Source organism: Podarcis bocagei (genome assembly GCF_964188305.1).
Source record: "Podarcis bocagei genome assembly, chromosome: 9".
NCBI lineage: Eukaryota > Metazoa > Chordata > Lepidosauria > Squamata > Lacertidae > Podarcis > Podarcis bocagei.
The window spans coordinates 63,314,042-63,331,964 of NC_138134.1; the positions used below are offsets into that span (position 1 = coordinate 63,314,042).

Here is a 17,923-nt window from a genome sequence, read left to right on the forward strand (position 1 = left end):
TTACACAATAATGATGTAATTCAATTTGAAAATATTTGGTGAAAATATTTGTGTCCAGCAAAAGCACTTTAGACAGAGCCTTTTGCAGGATGCTTTTGAAACGGAGGACACAAAGACCAAGTGGGGATGCTGGAAGCAGAAAGGGAGTAGTTGTTTTCTTCAAAGGCTGCTGGGGGAAAGGAAAAGGAAGTAGGCAGAATTCCATGTGGCTCTGGCAGCACCAAGACTGGCTGCCGCTTTGGGCCCAAGCTTGCTGAAGCTGTGAGAGGAGCAATGAGAGACCCTCCTGAGACATAATGTTCTGCACTCCCTCCACTGAAGGCTTCAGGTATAAATATGTGTAAAATAAACCATGCTTCTTGGTGCCTTGATTTCCAAATGGAAACACAACCCTGGTTAAATGCAGAGACCCATGGAATCTCTTGCTACCCCTTGGCAGAGACCGGGCTGGCCATGAATTTGAGTCAATACACAGCTAGTGTCTCCTGAAGGTGGACAGGCCTGGGAAACACTGATTTATTCATGAGACGTAATGAAACACATATTTGCATCACAGTTTCAACTAACAAGTGAATTCCCACTGGAAAGGGACAAATCTTTGTAAGCCCATGTAGGCCCATGCACAAATCAGTTTGGCATACAGATGAGGTGGTGTGTTATTGTTATTTCTGACACCGGTTCCTTGTACCTCGTGGGATTCTGCAACAGAATTCCTCTGTACACTGAGGAGGCTTTTCAGGGGGTAAAGGAGAGCTGCCACAGAGATAGGGAGGCTGAAAAGCTGTGGTTTGTTTACGGAACACTGCACATGGCGCTCTGAATTCTGGTCTACGTTCTTCATAATACTAAACATGATGGTTCAGAAGTTTTAGAAGGAAGTGAATGTAATGACTGGGTTGAAGTGATTGGGTTTGTGCTCTTCTATCAAAGTCTAGAGGACATTTGTTTCACCCTCCTCAAATTGTTTAGGACTCCTTCATGAGGGTTACTTCATTTTCACCCAGGCAATATCTGTCTCCATGGAAACAGAAAGAGCAGTGAGAATGCAGAACTCGCCTGGCAGATTCTAAACCCTATTCCTACTTCCGTTTTGATTGACAGAGAAACTTGTTCAACAATTACTAGGAAGGGGCAAGGGAAAAGAATCTGATACTGCACGGGTTAATGAATATTGTCTCTTCCCTTCATACGAATCATTGATTTTTCTGGGGAAATTTAATTTTAAGAAGCATGAAGCGCTAAATGAAAATCTGTTTGATGAATACAACACAATTGTATTTTTAAATTAGCCTGCCTCTAGGACTAATAAGAGGGATTTAAAAACCAAAGCAATAAGATAATGAACAAAACCAAATATACATGCCAAAGATCCGACAGAAGGTACATGGCATGACTTTTTACAAATGAGCTCTAAGTCAGTTTCAGGTACTCTCTCACGTATGTTTCCAGTGTTTTAGAATGAATGCTGTTTTTAAAACTTTCATTCTGCTAATAGCAGTTTCCATGGAAACAAGAAAGAACACCACAACCACTGGGAGAAGAATTAGAGGCATCTATATATTTAGCCCACTATAAGGAAGATAAGAGGCCATGCTCCAAATTAATGGCAAAATATCCTTTGATTTCTGTGGGAGCATGGAAGAACAAAAACACTTGGAAATTAATTTTTTCAGCTTGGAGACATAGCCAATCCTTATCCTAATTAAAAGCTTCCCACATATCCCAAGTTTAGGAACGGACAATTAAAAACGCCATTGAGGTTGCAACCCTATACAGGTATCTCACCCCCAGTTGCATGTGATTGACTCACGTGCAACCGTTTATATGCAGGGAAATATATAAATAATTCCATTCAAACCTGGAAATGGCGGGAAAGAACTGGAGAGTCCTTGTGGCTCACGAGGAGATTTTCCCCGGAGCCTGAAGAGGACATCAGTGGGGGCAGAAGAAGCCATGAAGAGACGGGAGGTTCTTTAGGCTGCTCAGCCACTTCTCCATGTGTCCTCCATCCAGCCCCCAAGTTTCTATTCTAGTTGTGGATATTTGAGGGTACAGAATCTTTCGACTGGATTGGAGAAACAGTGGCAGAGAGGGTGTTTACAGAGTGTTTTGAGGGTACTCCCAAATTAGGAGATTTTCATTTGTGGGGGCAGAACATAACCCCCATGTAAGTGGGAGGGGCACCTGTACTGACTTAACCGGAAGTCAGTCCCAGTAAGACTTAGACATGCGTAGGACCACATTTCTGGCTCTCTAGCATAAACCCACAATCTATCCCCCCCATGCAAATTCTAAAGGAAAAATTAAACTCCAAAAGGTTCTACAGAAAAAATATATTCTAATGGGTTTGAGGAACAGATAATGCTGGAATTCAAACTTTCCAAATTATGATTCTTGCTGAAATCTATTTACTCCCCTTTTGAGGATCTGAACATGGAACCACCAGATCTGAGGTTAAGACATAGTCTATTGACCTACCATGATAGGGAAAAACAGGGTGTACAGCTTTGCCCTCGGTGATTAGAAGGCAGTAGGAAGCCTTTGGATGGAACAGTCCTGCTCATTATGCATATAAGGAACCTGGACTTCTGCTCCCAGCAGCATAGAACCTTCTTCCTGAGTCCTGCTGAATTCCAGAGCCTAGCTTTTCCAAATTACTCCAGGTACCCTGGACTAAAGGAAACACCCTCCGGGTCAACATTTGAGCAAGGTCTAGCCTTGGAATCTGCATCACAACCTGAAAAGGGTTCAGAATTGACTGCTGGGTGTCAGCGTATCACATTACATGACACAAACAAAAAACACTTTAAAAAGCACCCACCCATTATAGAAGTTTTCAGAAAAAACAATTCTATCAAAAATCAATTGTATTATAGAAATCCCATCTACCCTTTATATGAAAAGGCATATAATTCTTCATATGCTCTTTCTATTCTTTCTCCAAGCCAGTTTCTTCAGGCCAGTGGCCCATCTAGTCGAGCCTCCTGCTGTCACAGTGGACAGCCAGATGCAGATGGGAACCATGGGAGGTGGACCTGAATACAAAAGCATTCTCTCCACCTGCAGTTTCCAGGAACTGGTGTTCCAAAACATCTTATTTCTGGCAGTTGAGATGGAACACAGCCCTCAAGGTTAGCAGCTACAGTTAGCCTCGTTCTCCACGAATCTGTCTAATCCTCCTTTTAAGCCGCCCAAGTTGGTGGCCATTAGTATTGCTTTTAGGAGCAAATTCCATAATTTAACTGTGCACTCTGTGAAGAAGTATTTTCTTAGTCGCACACATGCATTATGCACCAACCAACTTTTAAAAGGAATAAGATGGAGGCCCCTCTCAGTTACCCTCAGATCCTCAGTCCTGGATTACTTCATACGTACAGAAAATATTTGCTCAGATATATCTGTCTCCAAATGTAAGTTTTAAAAAAGTCCTCTAAGACACCTCATACAACCATCCTTTTAAGGCTGAATGAGAGACTGAAAGACTACTCTGTTTCGTTAATAAATTCTGATCTAGACATCTGCACTTACCGGGGTGAAAGTTTACAATGTGTCATGTGAGCTTTTGTGTTAAACAGAAGTCTTTCCTCTGGCTGAATGTAATTAAAAACAGGAAAATAGATGTTTCTGGCTGGGAGAGGGCAGAGTTTAGCCCTGCCTGCAGTCTGTTCAGTCTTAAGGTGACAGCAGAAAAAGTTCCTGCAGACCAAAATTTAAAAGCATGCCTCATTTATTTACAACATTTCTGCACGGGGTTTTTTGTCCTGACAGTTCTCTAAAGTGGTTTACATAAAATATCAAGCATGGTGGACTAAAGGAACAGGTCAGAAGCATGATATCGTGCACATTCTTATGCACATCTATTCAAAAGTAAGTCTCATTAATTTTAGTTTATTCCCAGGTTAAGTGTTTTCTGGAGCAGTTACTAAATTCTGTCTGGCATCAGTGCTGAAGGACAAAATTTGACTCAAGGACCAGAGCTCAGCAGGTCTTAGTACCAGAACCTATTTTGAATGCCGTATCTCAGTCAAAGGAATATGACCTCAGCCTGTATCCACCAGCAGGCTTCAAACATAAAGAGCCTCCATATTTTGAGGATCAGAGCAAAGAGCTTGGGAAGTACAAGGATAAGACCCACAATAAAATGCGGCAATACAGAGAAAGACATCATCATTTGTCCCCTGGAAAAATCATTAGGCCAGTGAACTACCGAAGCTCCTTTCGCTATACCATTTACAAACAAGTGCAGGCAATTAAAACCACCAGCAAGTACTCATAATTTCAGGTGCACTCCTTCTGACATATCCAAAGATATCTGTCCCAGTGACAGACAACAAGCTCAGTAAAACCTTGCCAAATGCTCCTTTTGTGTAACTGAGCATGCACACGCCTGCTTTTTTACTCAAAGCACATAGGAGGCAGGCACCAGTAAATAAACAACACAAGAGATTTCCTGGAGGGGTTTGGGGCTTCTTCCTCACACTCGTCCACTGGCAGCAGTGCAGGACTTCCTCTAAAGATCATAGCAGCTAGGCGTTGTTTTGGTGGGCTAGGGCTGAGAGAGAATAGAACTTGTGGAAGTGTCAATCTGCCTATATGAGTCAAGAGGTCTTGTTCTCTGACCCCCTCTGCAAATTCTCATCACCTCATCCCCTTCTGCAAGCAAGCATCCCCTGACTGGAAAACCATACTTCTGGACACTTCCCCCCTCCTTTCACCTCTTCTCGAACCCCCCCCCCCACAGCGGCTCTATACAAGGAGTGTGCAATCTTCTGCTACACAGTAGGGTGAATCTACCCTTCTAGGATCTACCTGGAGTATCAGTTCAATGCCAGTTTGCTCATAGCCTCCATTATTATAACAGCTTTTTGGGCCACAATTCTTCAACTTTACAGTGGTACCTTGGGTTACAGACGCTTCAGGTTACAGACACTTCAGGTTACAGACTCCGCTAACCCAGAAATAGTACCTCGGGTTAAGAACTTTGCTTCAGGATGAGAACAGAAATCGCGCGGCGGCAGTGGGAGGCCCCATTAGCTAAAGTGGTGCCTCAGGTTAAGAACAGTTTAAGGTTAAGAACGGACCTCCAGAACGAATTAAGTTCTTAACCAGAGGTACCACTGTATTTCTTTTGCATGTGTAAGTGACCTAGAGATTGAGTCAGTGCCCCTCAGCCTGCAATTTCTGCATCCCTACAAGTACTGGCTGTTTCATTGTGCTCACTAATGATCATAGGATCCACAAGATCATAGGAAGCAGGATGAGCCAGACCATTGCTCCTTCTAGTTTAGTATTACCTAAACCAGGTGCCATCCAGATGTCTTGGACTGTAATTCGCATCAGCCCCAGCCAGCATGGCCAGTAGACAGGGCTGATGGAAAGAATATTTGTTCATTTAGAGATATTGATACAGACCATTTAATCACTGGGCTCTCTAAGCAGTATATGTGATAAAATTATTGAGAGCGCCCAGCTAAAAGCCACAAAACTCTTATCAATAATAGTAGTCTAAAACAGGCTGGGGAAGGCTGGTTGGAGCTGACTCACAGCATTTCTCAAGAGCTTTGCTCTGAGCTACTGTCATTCATTGTATAATCTTCTCAGGACCAAAGAGGTTGCATGTTTACTGGAATTAATGATACAATAGTGGCATCATTCCACTAGAGGAAATATCAGGTGAAGGGAAATCTCATGGATGCATCTACCAATAATTTTGAAGACCATGAAATCCTGTGTCAAGATCTAGACAGGCGTGTTTGCTTTGGATGAAAAGCGTGTCGACATCTCAAAATCCAGCTCTTATTAAATTCCTCCATCTCCACCTTGAGGACATCTTGTTCCCATCAACCGCCTTACAGAAAGCTCCTCTCCTTTAATTAATCCAGGCATTCAGAAAGCCGAGTCTTAACAAGGAGTAATTCCTCATCTCCTTCTACCTTCATTAATAATAGCACAGTTAATCCTTCCATCCTTGCTCAGGAGCCGTAATTCCATCTAGCAAAGTCAAACTCTTCCCATAGTGTCACAAGGGAGAGACCGTCATCACACAGATTACATTCTTTCTGTTTTCACAAGACCCGTATCAGCAGACAAATGTTATTAAGCACTTTTTTTTACCCCAATTGATTCATATTATCAGCCTCGGTGAATGTGATGCAAGCAACAAGACTGGCAACAATGAAAGAGAAGCATTGTTTCAACTGGACTGCGCTTGGTGAAGAAGCCAGCAATGTCATGTGATGATGAATTGGCAAATTGGCATTCATCGCTGTGATGCATTGTGCGATAACCATAATTGATGCAGTGCACTGCTGTAGCATATTATGTGCATGTGGAACAGAATGGATGCCCCGCAAATGGACACGCTAATGGGGAAAGGCAAAGAGAGAGAGAGAGGGCGGGAGGAAGGGAGGAAGAAAGAGGCAGAAGTGGGATTTGGGGAAAAAAAGAAAAAGTTCTAAAAGTCAGACTACCTTTGGAGGTTCTTGGAGGTTCTGCATGTTTAACCTACACCGATCTCATTTGTAACACACTGATCTTAAGACAAGCAGGTTGGTTGGCAGGTAACTCACTCTGCATTGTCATTAGAACTGAAAAACTAATTCTGTGATCTTGCAAAATTCTACCTTTTCGTACAGAGTAGGTAGCTTATTATTGCAACTTCCTAAGATTTCTCAGGTGCTCTCTGCAGGTTAATCGGAAGCAACGGCCCCACAGCAGCCAAGGTGGCGGAGCCTTGACTGGAAGCTGCTTAAAACTGCATTTTAAAATAATAATAAAAAAAGACCTAACAAGTTGTTTTAGATTTTGCTTGCCTGACTGAGGGTAATTGGACAGGAAAATTTAACAAGAAGCTAGAAACAAGGTCCTTAACTAGCCTCAATTTCGTACGGTGCTAGAGAGCAAGACATGCACCAGCTTCAACAGAATGCATGACGGCTCAAGCCAAACAAGCATATTTCTTCAGACTTTGAGTCATCGTGGAGTTTTTCCAACTTTCATCACAGCTCTATGGAGCACAGGGGTTGCCCTCAATGACAGCTGCGCTGGACGAAGGACAGACCAAATAAGGAAAGAAGGGTGTGTTGTTAGCTACAAACACGTTACAGGCAATATGCAACACTGCTGGTTGCATATTGACCTTGGGGTGTGTCATCTCTATCAACATGCCATGCTATACAGCACATGAACACATATAGTCATCTTTACAACACAGAGCAGAATTTAAGAGACTCACATAATTGCCTGCGAGAAGGAACAGGAGCACTTCCATAAGCTGTGCCCTGTAAATAAAACACATTTTTTTTGGAGCAAGGGGTGTCAGCATTTAATAGTCACAGCAAATTAAAAATGGCGAGGAAATGATGGCACTAAAAGAGAGGAAGAGAAAGAGAGAGACTTCCGACAAATAACGCATCTTGTTTACCGGAGAGGGAAAGAAATTACAGCATATGACAGGCACTTTCAAACTTGTCAGAAATCAGGCTGAGTGAAAAGGAGTGTGCATGGATTACATATTAATGTGGCCTCCTTAAGAGAACAAGTTCCTTTACCCAAGATGCTTAACTGAAGTTGTTGATCGCTGTTTGTTTCCAGGTTCTCTAATGGTTCACAGTGCTTATCTAAAACAACAATCAGGTTCCCACAGTCTCCAACAGTTTACTGCAAATGTGTTACATGAATGCCTTAAATTTTGTGACCATCAACCATTTCACAAGAATTCAGTTTCTGTGAATGTTTGAAATGTCGGGGATGGTTGAGTGGATGTTGACAGCTATCTAAGTAGTCATTTGTGCATGTGTAAAAAGCAGGACATGTAGAGTTAGCATAGATGCAGGCTGCATTCACATGCCAGTTTGTTCTGTTTCCCTGGTGTCTACCTAACCTTTAATTCCTGCATTATATTTCAGCTTTCACACAATATAAAAGCCACTTCCAGAAATATAACAGAATATAGTCCATCTTTGGTGCCTATTTCCTGTTATGTTCTTCTGGGGTGGGGTGGGGAGCACACTGGCAAATAACATGGAAATGAATGCTAAACTTGCACTATATTCTGCTTTATTTCATGCCATGTGACAGCTCATGTATAATGGGGAAACGAGCAGTTAAGGGAACATTGGGGAAATGGAATAAACTGCTGTGTGAATGCAGCCACAAATAGGCAATCATACAATTCACGTGTGGTTATCAGCAGTCACATGTTAACATTGACAGTGACCATATTTTGAACATTCACTAAAGAAGGAGTCGCCAAGCCAAATTCCACCTTGTTTTATAACAAGGTTTCTTTCCTCTTTCTTTCCCCCCTATCTTGTGGCAAAAAAACCCACACATATCTGAATCCTGTCCAGTTCAGTCCAGGGCTTGCTCTGATCACAGGAAGGGTCACGGCTTTTTCAGTCCAGGCCAGTTGAGGAGAGTACACCACAGTGCAAGAAGGAGGTTGACGAGAATAATGCCAGAGGAGATACAAAAGATCAGAAAATGTCTAGAAGGTGAATTTTTGTTGTTGCAGTAAGATAGGAAAGATAAAAGGACTGCTTATGATTTGCCCAGAGAAAAGAAGATGGGTTGGTACAGTGGAGAAGAAGAATCCTAGCACATAGGAAATGTTGAAAAGACACAGAAAGAATAGGCAGTGTTCATTATCCTCAAAAGTAGATTAATAATAATTATTATTATTTTATTATATATATGCCACCCATCTTACTGGGTTGCCCCAGCTACTCTGGGCAACTCCCAACATAATATTAAAAACACAATAAAACATCAATGTGGTGTCCGCCGTATGTGGTGGACTACAATTTGCCTCAGTCCCAGCCAGCATGACCAATGGTCATGCAAGATGGGCATTGGAGTCCACAAGATATGGAGGGTACCACATTGGCTACCCTTGTCCTAACCACTCAAATGAAGACTATGGTTTTAAACTACTGTTAAACTTAATTGAAGTTCCTAAGCATGAAGACTGGAAGACGCCTTACAACATACTCTGTATCTACTTCAACACCTGGGCATTCATTGCTGACTGACCAGCTGATACCAAGAGTATTTCCTGAAGGCATATAGTTTGAAAACTGCTGCAAAAGATGATTCACTGGGTCCCATCTAACTCTATGACCTTGTGATATCTGAACATGGGTTAGCTAACTATCTTAGTTAGCTGTGCGACTCATTTTTATCGCAGGTGCATGGCTTGGTATCGCAATGACTTGTGCACATACTGGATAATCCTTCCGCTTGGGTAACATAGCAAGAGACATAGCAAGTTTGCTACAGAAAGACTGCATATGGCTAAAACTTAATATGCTTCAGATAATAGAAAAGTACTAGGAGGAGAACGGCTAGAAGAATATAGAGATGAATCCTGGAGGAAATAAATGTACCCTGGGGTAAAAATTTCCAAAAGAAACATACTAAGTTCACAAGTTCAGAAGATGAAAATTCTGCAAAAAATCAGAAACCTGGATTTCTTTCAACTGTCCCTTCATCTGTTCTCCATACATTGCCTGGTCACAGTTGGAAACTAGTCAAGCTATCAACACTGATGTAAATAATTATGGAATTGATACCATTTAAAAGTTCATTAGATACTTCTTATTCAGTGTCTTGAAGCTACGGTAATTAACTTTTAATAAGCATACAGTAGGATGTCTCTTCAGTGACCAATAAAACTGGGGTGTGTAACCACCAGGCTGGTTAAACAAAGTACAGCAAATGCTTTAGGCTAAAGTTTAGAGAAAGTTTTTTTCATTACAGAAAGGCTGCGTTGACCACATTGAACTTTGCATCATTACAAATCTATTTGTGTTGTTGCAAACGATTTGAAACCGAAACAAGTTTTACAGACAGGGCGAGTGCCCCTAACTTATTGAGGACCAGTCACGCAGAGCAATATATTGTGTGATTTGGTGTTACAAGAATATAACCACCAGCAGCCATTTCTGCAATTATAGCAGCAGGATTTTTCAGGCACAAAAACCACTGCTGTCTGCATCTATGCATCACCAATTCACATTTCTGGCTTGCCCCGAGGAATATCCCAGTGGTCAGTGTCCCACATTGTTTTTAAAAGGCATTGTGGTGGGTATGATTTGAACGTCACAAGCTGGTCCTGTCTCTTATCCTCTTTGTGACTGGAAGAAGCTGCTGGAGTTTAAAGAACTAGCCTAGAGGTAATGGACAGAATGATTTCTGGTTGTTGAGATGCCACCACGAGTTCCCTTTATGCTCCAGCCCTCCTATTCCCCCCACAATATTTTTTACATTTTCTCAAGCTTCCTTTTTGTACCAATCCCTACTCGTCCCCCCTTTGCTTCCCGACCCAGGGGGGGAGGATGGGAGAAGAAAGGGAAGCTCCCAGGTGAGAGCTGGGAAGGTTCACCTTTCTCTGTGTGGGACAAATGCTGTGTGGGATAACTGCTCTTTCATCTTGTGAAAGAGGACTTTGTATTCTCCTTTTTTGGTTTAGATTAGTTTGTTTCTTATTACAATGTATTATGAAAAGTCTTAATAAAATCATATATATATATATATATATATATATATATATATATATATATATATGTAGGTTTTGGTGTCTTCGGGTGTCTTCCCGTGTAAGAGTTGGGGTGTCTAGGCGACGTTTCGACGAGGTCTCACTCGTCATCTTCAGGCTGGTGCTTTCGGCTTCTTGTTACTAGAACAGAGCTCTGTTCTAGTAACAAGAAGCCGAAAGCACCAGCCTGAAGATGACGAGTGAGACCTCGTCGAAACGTCGCCTAGACACCCCAACTCTTACACGGGAAGACACCCGAAGACACCAAAACCTACATTCCTGTACCCGTGAAAATCTACGAAAGCATATATATATATATATATATATATATATATAAAATCCTGGGGGAAATTAAGGATCTTGGTGGGTTGGGAAGTGTAAGGCATGAAAATTAAACAATTCCAACTTGAACCCTGAATGATAAAAGGAACATGGATGGATTAGGCTACAATTTAATTACACAAAGGAGATTTAAAAATTCAAAAGAAATGTCTTTCAGAATCGTTTGCACTCTGAAAGTTCAGAAGAGACTCTCCCCTCCAAATGAGTGAGTCCAGAGTAATTGCCTAAATATGGTGTCATGTAAATCAGCCTCTTAAGCTCAATACTCTCCGTTGTGACAGATGGAGACAGCAAAAATGAATTGTAATACTATGCTAGTTTTTCTACAATATGTGCCGGTGTTCGCCTTCTGTGGAGTACAAGCATTAAGCAAGTGAAATCAACAACTTTAGTCTATTTGCACACAGCAGAAGATTTATTGATGCAGTAATATGTACTGAAGTGCCAGAACCTGAGTTGGTGCTCTTCGTTAGCTGATCAATTGTCCTTTTCGATAAAGACTGCTATGGAGCAACAGTCTAAGATAGTGGCAGATCTGCTATTAAAATCTCTGTCTGCTGTGCTTTGGCTGCTGACAACCATTGTACAATCTCACTCAAACTCACTTGCTTTGCCAAAGTTATCTATGCATTTTGCCGCAGGGGAAATGCATATTGCACAGTCCTTCATCAAACCCTGATTTAAGCTTTGAACTTAATTAACAGCTGCTTAAACTTGAAGTTCAACAAAACAGTTGTGGATATGTTGCTGGAAGGCAGCAGAGGGCCTCTATTTAGTGTTTTCCCCACATTTGAATTACCATAGCTCAAAATTTCTTCGTTTTGTGAGGAATGGTTAGCTTGCAAGATCTGTTGAGTCAGGACTCAGGACACAAACGTTTCTCCTTGAAAATATTTGTTGAAATGAACAAGGGAGTGCTCCCATCTTAGAATCATAACTGTACAGTTGGATGAGACCCAGAGGATCATCTGTCATGGCATTTTCTGAAATTGTGAATGCCTGGTTCCTAATCTTAGTTCAGTTTGGGGATTCAGTGCATATGGTTAACCAGCGCTGGCTGGTTCTTTCACCAATGTTGGACCCCATGCTTGGACCCCTCTCCTGTGCTCTCTGCAACCTTGAATTCTTCCTTGTCACAACAAAGGTGTGATTGGACACCATTTATTTTGTAAAAAATCAGTACAGAACAGATTAATTAGTGACTCTGAGTACATTAAGTATGAACTAACCTGTGGGTTAAACCACAGAGCCTAGGTCGGTGGTTCGAATCCCCGCGACGGGGTGAGCTCCCGTTGCTCGGTCACTGCTCCTGCCAACCTAGCAGTTTGAAAGCACGTCAAAGTGCAAGTAAATAAATAGGTACCACTCCAGTGGGAAGGTAAACGGCGTTTCCATGTGCTGCTCTGGTTCGCCAGAAGTGGCTTAGTCATGCTAGCCACATGACCCGAAAGCTGTACGCCGGCTCCCTCGGCCAATAAAGTGAGATGAGCACCGCAACCCCAGAGTCGGTCATGACTGGACCTAATGGTCAGGGGTCCCTTTACCTTTAACCATTTGCGAATAAGGCACTGTAAGTAAATGTAAGTCACATATATAGGTATAACAAAGGTGTGAATCTAGAGAGATTAGGGACCCTTTCAATTTCAGTTTCTCTGGGTTTCTAATTTTTGCAACCTTATGTTCAGTTTTCTACTTTTCCAGATCAGTCTGTGATGATAATAATAATAATAATAATAATAATAATAATAATAATAATAATAATAATAATAATGGAACTCAATCTCCAATAACCATGTACAGGATTGAAGGAATGTCCGTTAACATTTCCTCTCCAACAGGAACTAAATGGCTGTGTTTGTTAAAGGCCCTCTAAGCATTACAAGTGTCTGTCTGCATGCTCACTCTCCTTCACTCTGAGCTTAATTATGCTGAACCAACTGTACTTCCTCTCCATGTAGCAGACACTTGATATTAAAGCAAGTATGTTTGATTGCCCAAGACATGCCAGACTGAATGAGGATTTTATACACCAAAGCAGCAGGTTATGTTGTTTCTCTCTCCAGCTTCATTCACCCAGTCAGTCATTTGTTACTTTAAAAAAATAAAGCAGTTGGCATAAGACAAACTTCAGATCATCTTCTTGAAAACAGTATCAATTTTTAATCCATGTCAAACCAAAGCATGGCATTATTTTATATTCACATATCTGAAGATAGAATGCTTAATGCTTCAGACAAACCGTCAAGAGAGCCAACACTATTTCACCAAGTTATTTCAAGCTTTCTTCTTTCATCCAAATAGGTTGCTTTTTTGCACAAGTGATTTAATAAATTTAGGCTACAGAGATTCTTGCTCTTCTGGGGGAGGAAACAATATAAATATGTTTTGTGTTTTAAAGATGGATCGTGATATATTGCTTTTTGCTGACTGTCAGCAAAATATTGTGCCATGTGTGTAAGCTCCTCTATTTCAAAAATTATGATTCTGTAGGTTATAAACTTTTGTGTGTGTGTGTGTGTGTGTGTGTGAGAGAGAGAGAGAGAGAGAGAGAGAGAGAGAGAGAGAGACTGTACCAAATTGAGAAGGACCCATTCTCATCCATTTCACCCACATCAAGCTAGTTGTTTTGCTTCAGTTATTTTTTAAGCTTGAGGCAAAAAAGGAGGGGGGGCGAGAAATCAGAGTGTCTTCCCTGCCAAAATCAGAGTGCCCCCCCCCGGTGGGAAAAAAGGGGAAGGAGAGCAGAGCAGAGCACAAGGAGTCTTGATTTTTTTAATTTTGTGCATCCATATATAATCTTGCCCCCCTCAAAAATTTATTGGTGTCTGTTTTTCTTTTTGTAAATCTACCAAAGAATTAAATTAAATTAAATTGGGAACAAGGGGTTTTTTCATGACCATGAAGGACATGGGTGCTGTGTCCCATTGGTGTATTGGTGGTGGCAGTCGGCATTTTTCTGAAAGGAAATGCTCTGCGGGGACGGAACAAAAATGGGATGTTGAGGAGGGTCAGTTGGGGGAGGTAGGGAGAAATGCCCCTATTTTCAACTGAGGAATGTTGGAGGGTATGGTAGAGTGTTCAATACCCCTGCAATGAAAAGGCAGTGATTGGAGCATTACTAAAAATACAAAGCCACAGTGTGAAATTCCACGTAACCCAAATTTTAAATGTGAAATTCTAGGAAACTGCTGGCTGAGGCTAATGGAGTTGCAGTTCAAAACATCTGGACTGCACCAGGTTAGCAATGGCTGCTGTACACCAGGCATACAATATATCCTTGGGACTCTTCAAACTATTAGCACAGCAAAATAAAAAGCCATTAAACCAACAGTTCTAAATCGCCACACTCCAATGGAATAGTATTGATACAAATGTTGGTGGGTTGGCAAAAATACATTTATTGACATGAGACAAAACAGGCCTTTGAGGAAAAGATAAAGGCCTCATTCTTAACCCTTTTGCTTATAACAAAAGATACATAAATAAATGTTCACATATCCTTATATAACAAGAAGCTTCTTCCCACACAATGAGAAGGATATACAGTAAAGCCGGGGGGGGGGGGGAATCAAAGGCAACAGATTGCTTTCTTAAAATATTATTGAAATGAACATTCATTACAAGGAATGTTTTGTAAAATATAGATTTGAAAACAGGAAGGAGATGATTAACTGGAAACGCTCCAAGATCAGGAGCAATGAAACTCAGCTTCGGAGAACTGATCGCCTACACTGGTCAGAAAATGGCTCTCTGAGGAAATTAATGTTATGAGGCATAAATGATAATGTAATGCAACTGAGACCTAGAGGAAGACGGTAATATCAGAAAGAGGGAGCCTGTAGCCCTCTAGATATTGTTGGACATCGTGGCTAATGGTTAGGAATGACAGGAGTCACAATCCAGCACTACCTAGAGGACAACTAATATGAGGTAGGGCTTAGTCTTTCCCTAATTGTCAAGGGCCTCTCCAGACTGGTGAGTGGGGGGTTTTTTGGGGGGTGGGGCAGGCTGTATTCTGCAAGATGTCATTGATGTAATAATGCTGCATTAGTGGTATATTTATACAGGACCACCTACACTGAACATTTTTTTTTGTTAAAGATTTTATTGATTTTCCATTTTCAAAACAAATACAGTCCTACCTCAGGTTACAGACGCTTCAGGTTGTGCGTTTTCAGGTTGTGCACCATGCCGAACCTGGAAGTACCGTAATGGTTACTTCCGGGTTTCCGTGTCCGTGCATGCACAGAAGCGCTAAATCGCGCTTTGTGCATGTGCAGAAGCACCGAATCGCGACCTGTGCGTGCACAGATGCGGCGCTGTGGGTTGCGAATGCTGCGGATTGCAAATGTGCTTCCCGCACGGATCACGTTCGCAACCCGAGCGTCCACTGTATCCAATATCAGTACTAAACATTAGTTTTTCATTCCCCCCCTCATTGACCTCCCTCAGCTTCCATTTCTTGTTTATTACATCAAATGATACGTTCTGCTGTTTATACCCACACTGAACATTTAAAGCAGTAGCATATCGCTGTAAACAGTCATGCCTTCCCCTACAAAATCTTGGAGACCATAGTTTGTAGAAGGTGCTAAGAATAAATAACGGAGCTGCGATTTTTAGGGTGGTTTAAAAATCAATACAATTTTTCCTAGGGAAACTGCAGCTCTTTGAGAGGAATGGGGGACACCTGGCAATTCTCAGCACCCTTAACAAACTACAGTTCCCAGGATTCTTTGGCTGAATTGTTTAAAGTGGTGACTGGGGGCGGCCGCCGAGACCATATAACACCGGTCTTGAAAGACCTACATTGGCTCCCAATACGTTTCCGAGCACAATTCAAAGTTTTGGTGCTGACCTTTAAAGCCCTAAATGGCCTCGGTCCAGTATATCTGAAGGAGCGTCTCCACCCCCATCGTTCTACCCAGACACTGGGATCCAGTGCTGAGGGCCTTCTGGCGGTTCCCTCACTGCGAGAAGCCAAGTTACAGGGAACCAGGCAGAGGGCCTTCTTGGTAGTGGCGCCCTCCCTGTAGAATGCCCTCCCACCAGATGTCAAAGAGAACAACAACTACCAGGCTTTTAGAAGACATCTGAAGGCAGCCCTATTTAGGGAGGCTTTCAATGTTTGATGTAGTACAGTATTTTAATTTAAAAATTTTTTGGAAGCCGCCCAGAGTGGCTGGGGAGGCCCAGCCAGATGGGCGGGGTATAAATAATAAATTATTATTATTATGATACTGCTTCAAATGTATAGCGCAGATGTGACTAACATTAGGTGCACAAATGATCATGATTGCAGAATAAAAAAGCACATCTGGAGGGTCCCAATTCTCCTCTACAACCTCTCCTTAAAGTCACATCCCCCTTCTTTCCCTCTCATGGTTCCAAGACTGGAAGTAAGGCTGGCTGGGGGGTTGGGGGTAGATTCTGGGAGCTAGATTGCACAGGAGTGTTTAAATATTTCTCCCATAATTTCTCCCCTGGAAATGCTACCCAAGCACTTTCAATAACTGCCAAATAGATATAGATATCTTCCCAAGTGATATCTTTAGAAAAACATTAAACTCCAGGCCATATATAGTGCCTGAAATACTGTACCCTATATGTTTGAATTACACAGTTTGTAATAAATAACTCAAAATAAATAACGTCCATATGTCACAGCACATAATAAAAGGGCACAATATAGAAGAAATGACAGATAGCTGCTCTTCTTTCCCTCATTTTTTTTTAAAAAAAGAATTACACTTTTAAATAAAAATAAATACAAAATAGCCCCTGGAGAATGTACAGCAAAAACAGCTTGACATTTGTACTAAAATAAATCTGTTCCTTCTACAAATCTATTTCAAAGCAAAGTTACAGCTCAATAAGGAAGACATATTTCCATCTTAAAGTTAGTTGTAAATATTTTACAAGCAGTCTCTTGGCATGTTTTCAGAAAAATTTGCATCGGTTTTCAGCAATCTGCTAGCAAAGTTGAGGTGAAAGATCCTAAAAATATACTTTGATTGCACGTCTGAGTTTAAGAACCTTCCACAATGCCCAGACAGCGACTGCATATGTGGGCCTGATCCACAGAGGTTAGGATTTTAACATTTGCTGGGGTTTCATTTGCATGAATGGGGGCTTGGGCTGGGCAATATGTGGTTTTCAATATCACAATGTATCACCAGCTAAATATCGTGACAGCTGTTACCAGTCGGTGTTGACAATACTGAACTAGGTGGACCAATGACTTGACTTGGCATAAAGTAGCTTCTTGTGTGTTCCCTTGGCAATACAAGTCCTACTTCTTGATTGATATCCACAGATGGCACCTAGAACCAACAGCTTTTAAGCATTTACCATGTCATTAGCAGTTGTCTGAATCTGCTCTTAATACATTCCTTTCAACCCTTGCTTGATTATTGAAGACTAATTTTTCTCTCAGAATCATTATCTTTCCTCCAGTGTTTTGAATATGATCTTTCAGACAACAGGCTGTCCACCTTCCTACAGAAATGCCCTTCAACAAACAGTTTAAGTCACACATTCGCTGTGGCAAGAGGTCACCACAAAACACAGAATGAAAAGCAAAAACAAAGCAGAAATTACACCCGCACAAGAATAATACTCCTATATGGTGGTGAGGGGTTGTTATCCCATCAAGTAAGATATTGAGTGCTGCTGCCCAAGAACTTCTACTGGCACTTTATTCTGTGCTATCTCACTGGTGAAGCTTTCGTTTTGCTTCAGGGCATACTATTCCTGTCCTCCTTATTGCCACCCGTTTCCTAGAATTCAACCAAAAACAATCACAGGGATTTCTTGCCCCATTCCATCTCATGCTCCCCACTGCTGAACGGAAGGACAAGTACAATGGGAATACTCCTTAGCTTTGCTTTGCTTTTTGTCACCAGTCGTCTTGCTGCTGACCTTTAAAGACTCTGACAACTTTCTAAAAATAGGGTGAGATAAATTCATGGAGGATCAGGGTTTCAATGGTCACTTGTCAAGATGGCGGTGTACTACCTTGAAATACCAGTTGTTGGGGGACAC

At 41.7% G+C, this 17,923-nt stretch overlaps 1 protein-coding gene across 4 annotated transcripts in view; it reads right to left on the reverse strand.

Moving 5' to 3' along the window:
* Nucleotides 1–17,923, reverse strand: part of CCSER1 (coiled-coil serine rich protein 1) — a 740,630-nt gene that overhangs the window by 150,540 nt on the left and 572,167 nt on the right. For 2 of the 4 annotated variants that reach the window (XM_081206995.1, XM_081206997.1), the window contains exon 10: nt 7,235–7,280. The exons of the other annotated variants lie outside the window; for them this stretch is intronic. In XM_081206995.1, coding sequence (XP_081063121.1) covers nt 7,235–7,280 — 46 coding nt within the window. The remainder of the gene's footprint in view (nt 1–7,234; nt 7,281–17,923) is intronic. 4 annotated transcript variants of the gene reach the window in all.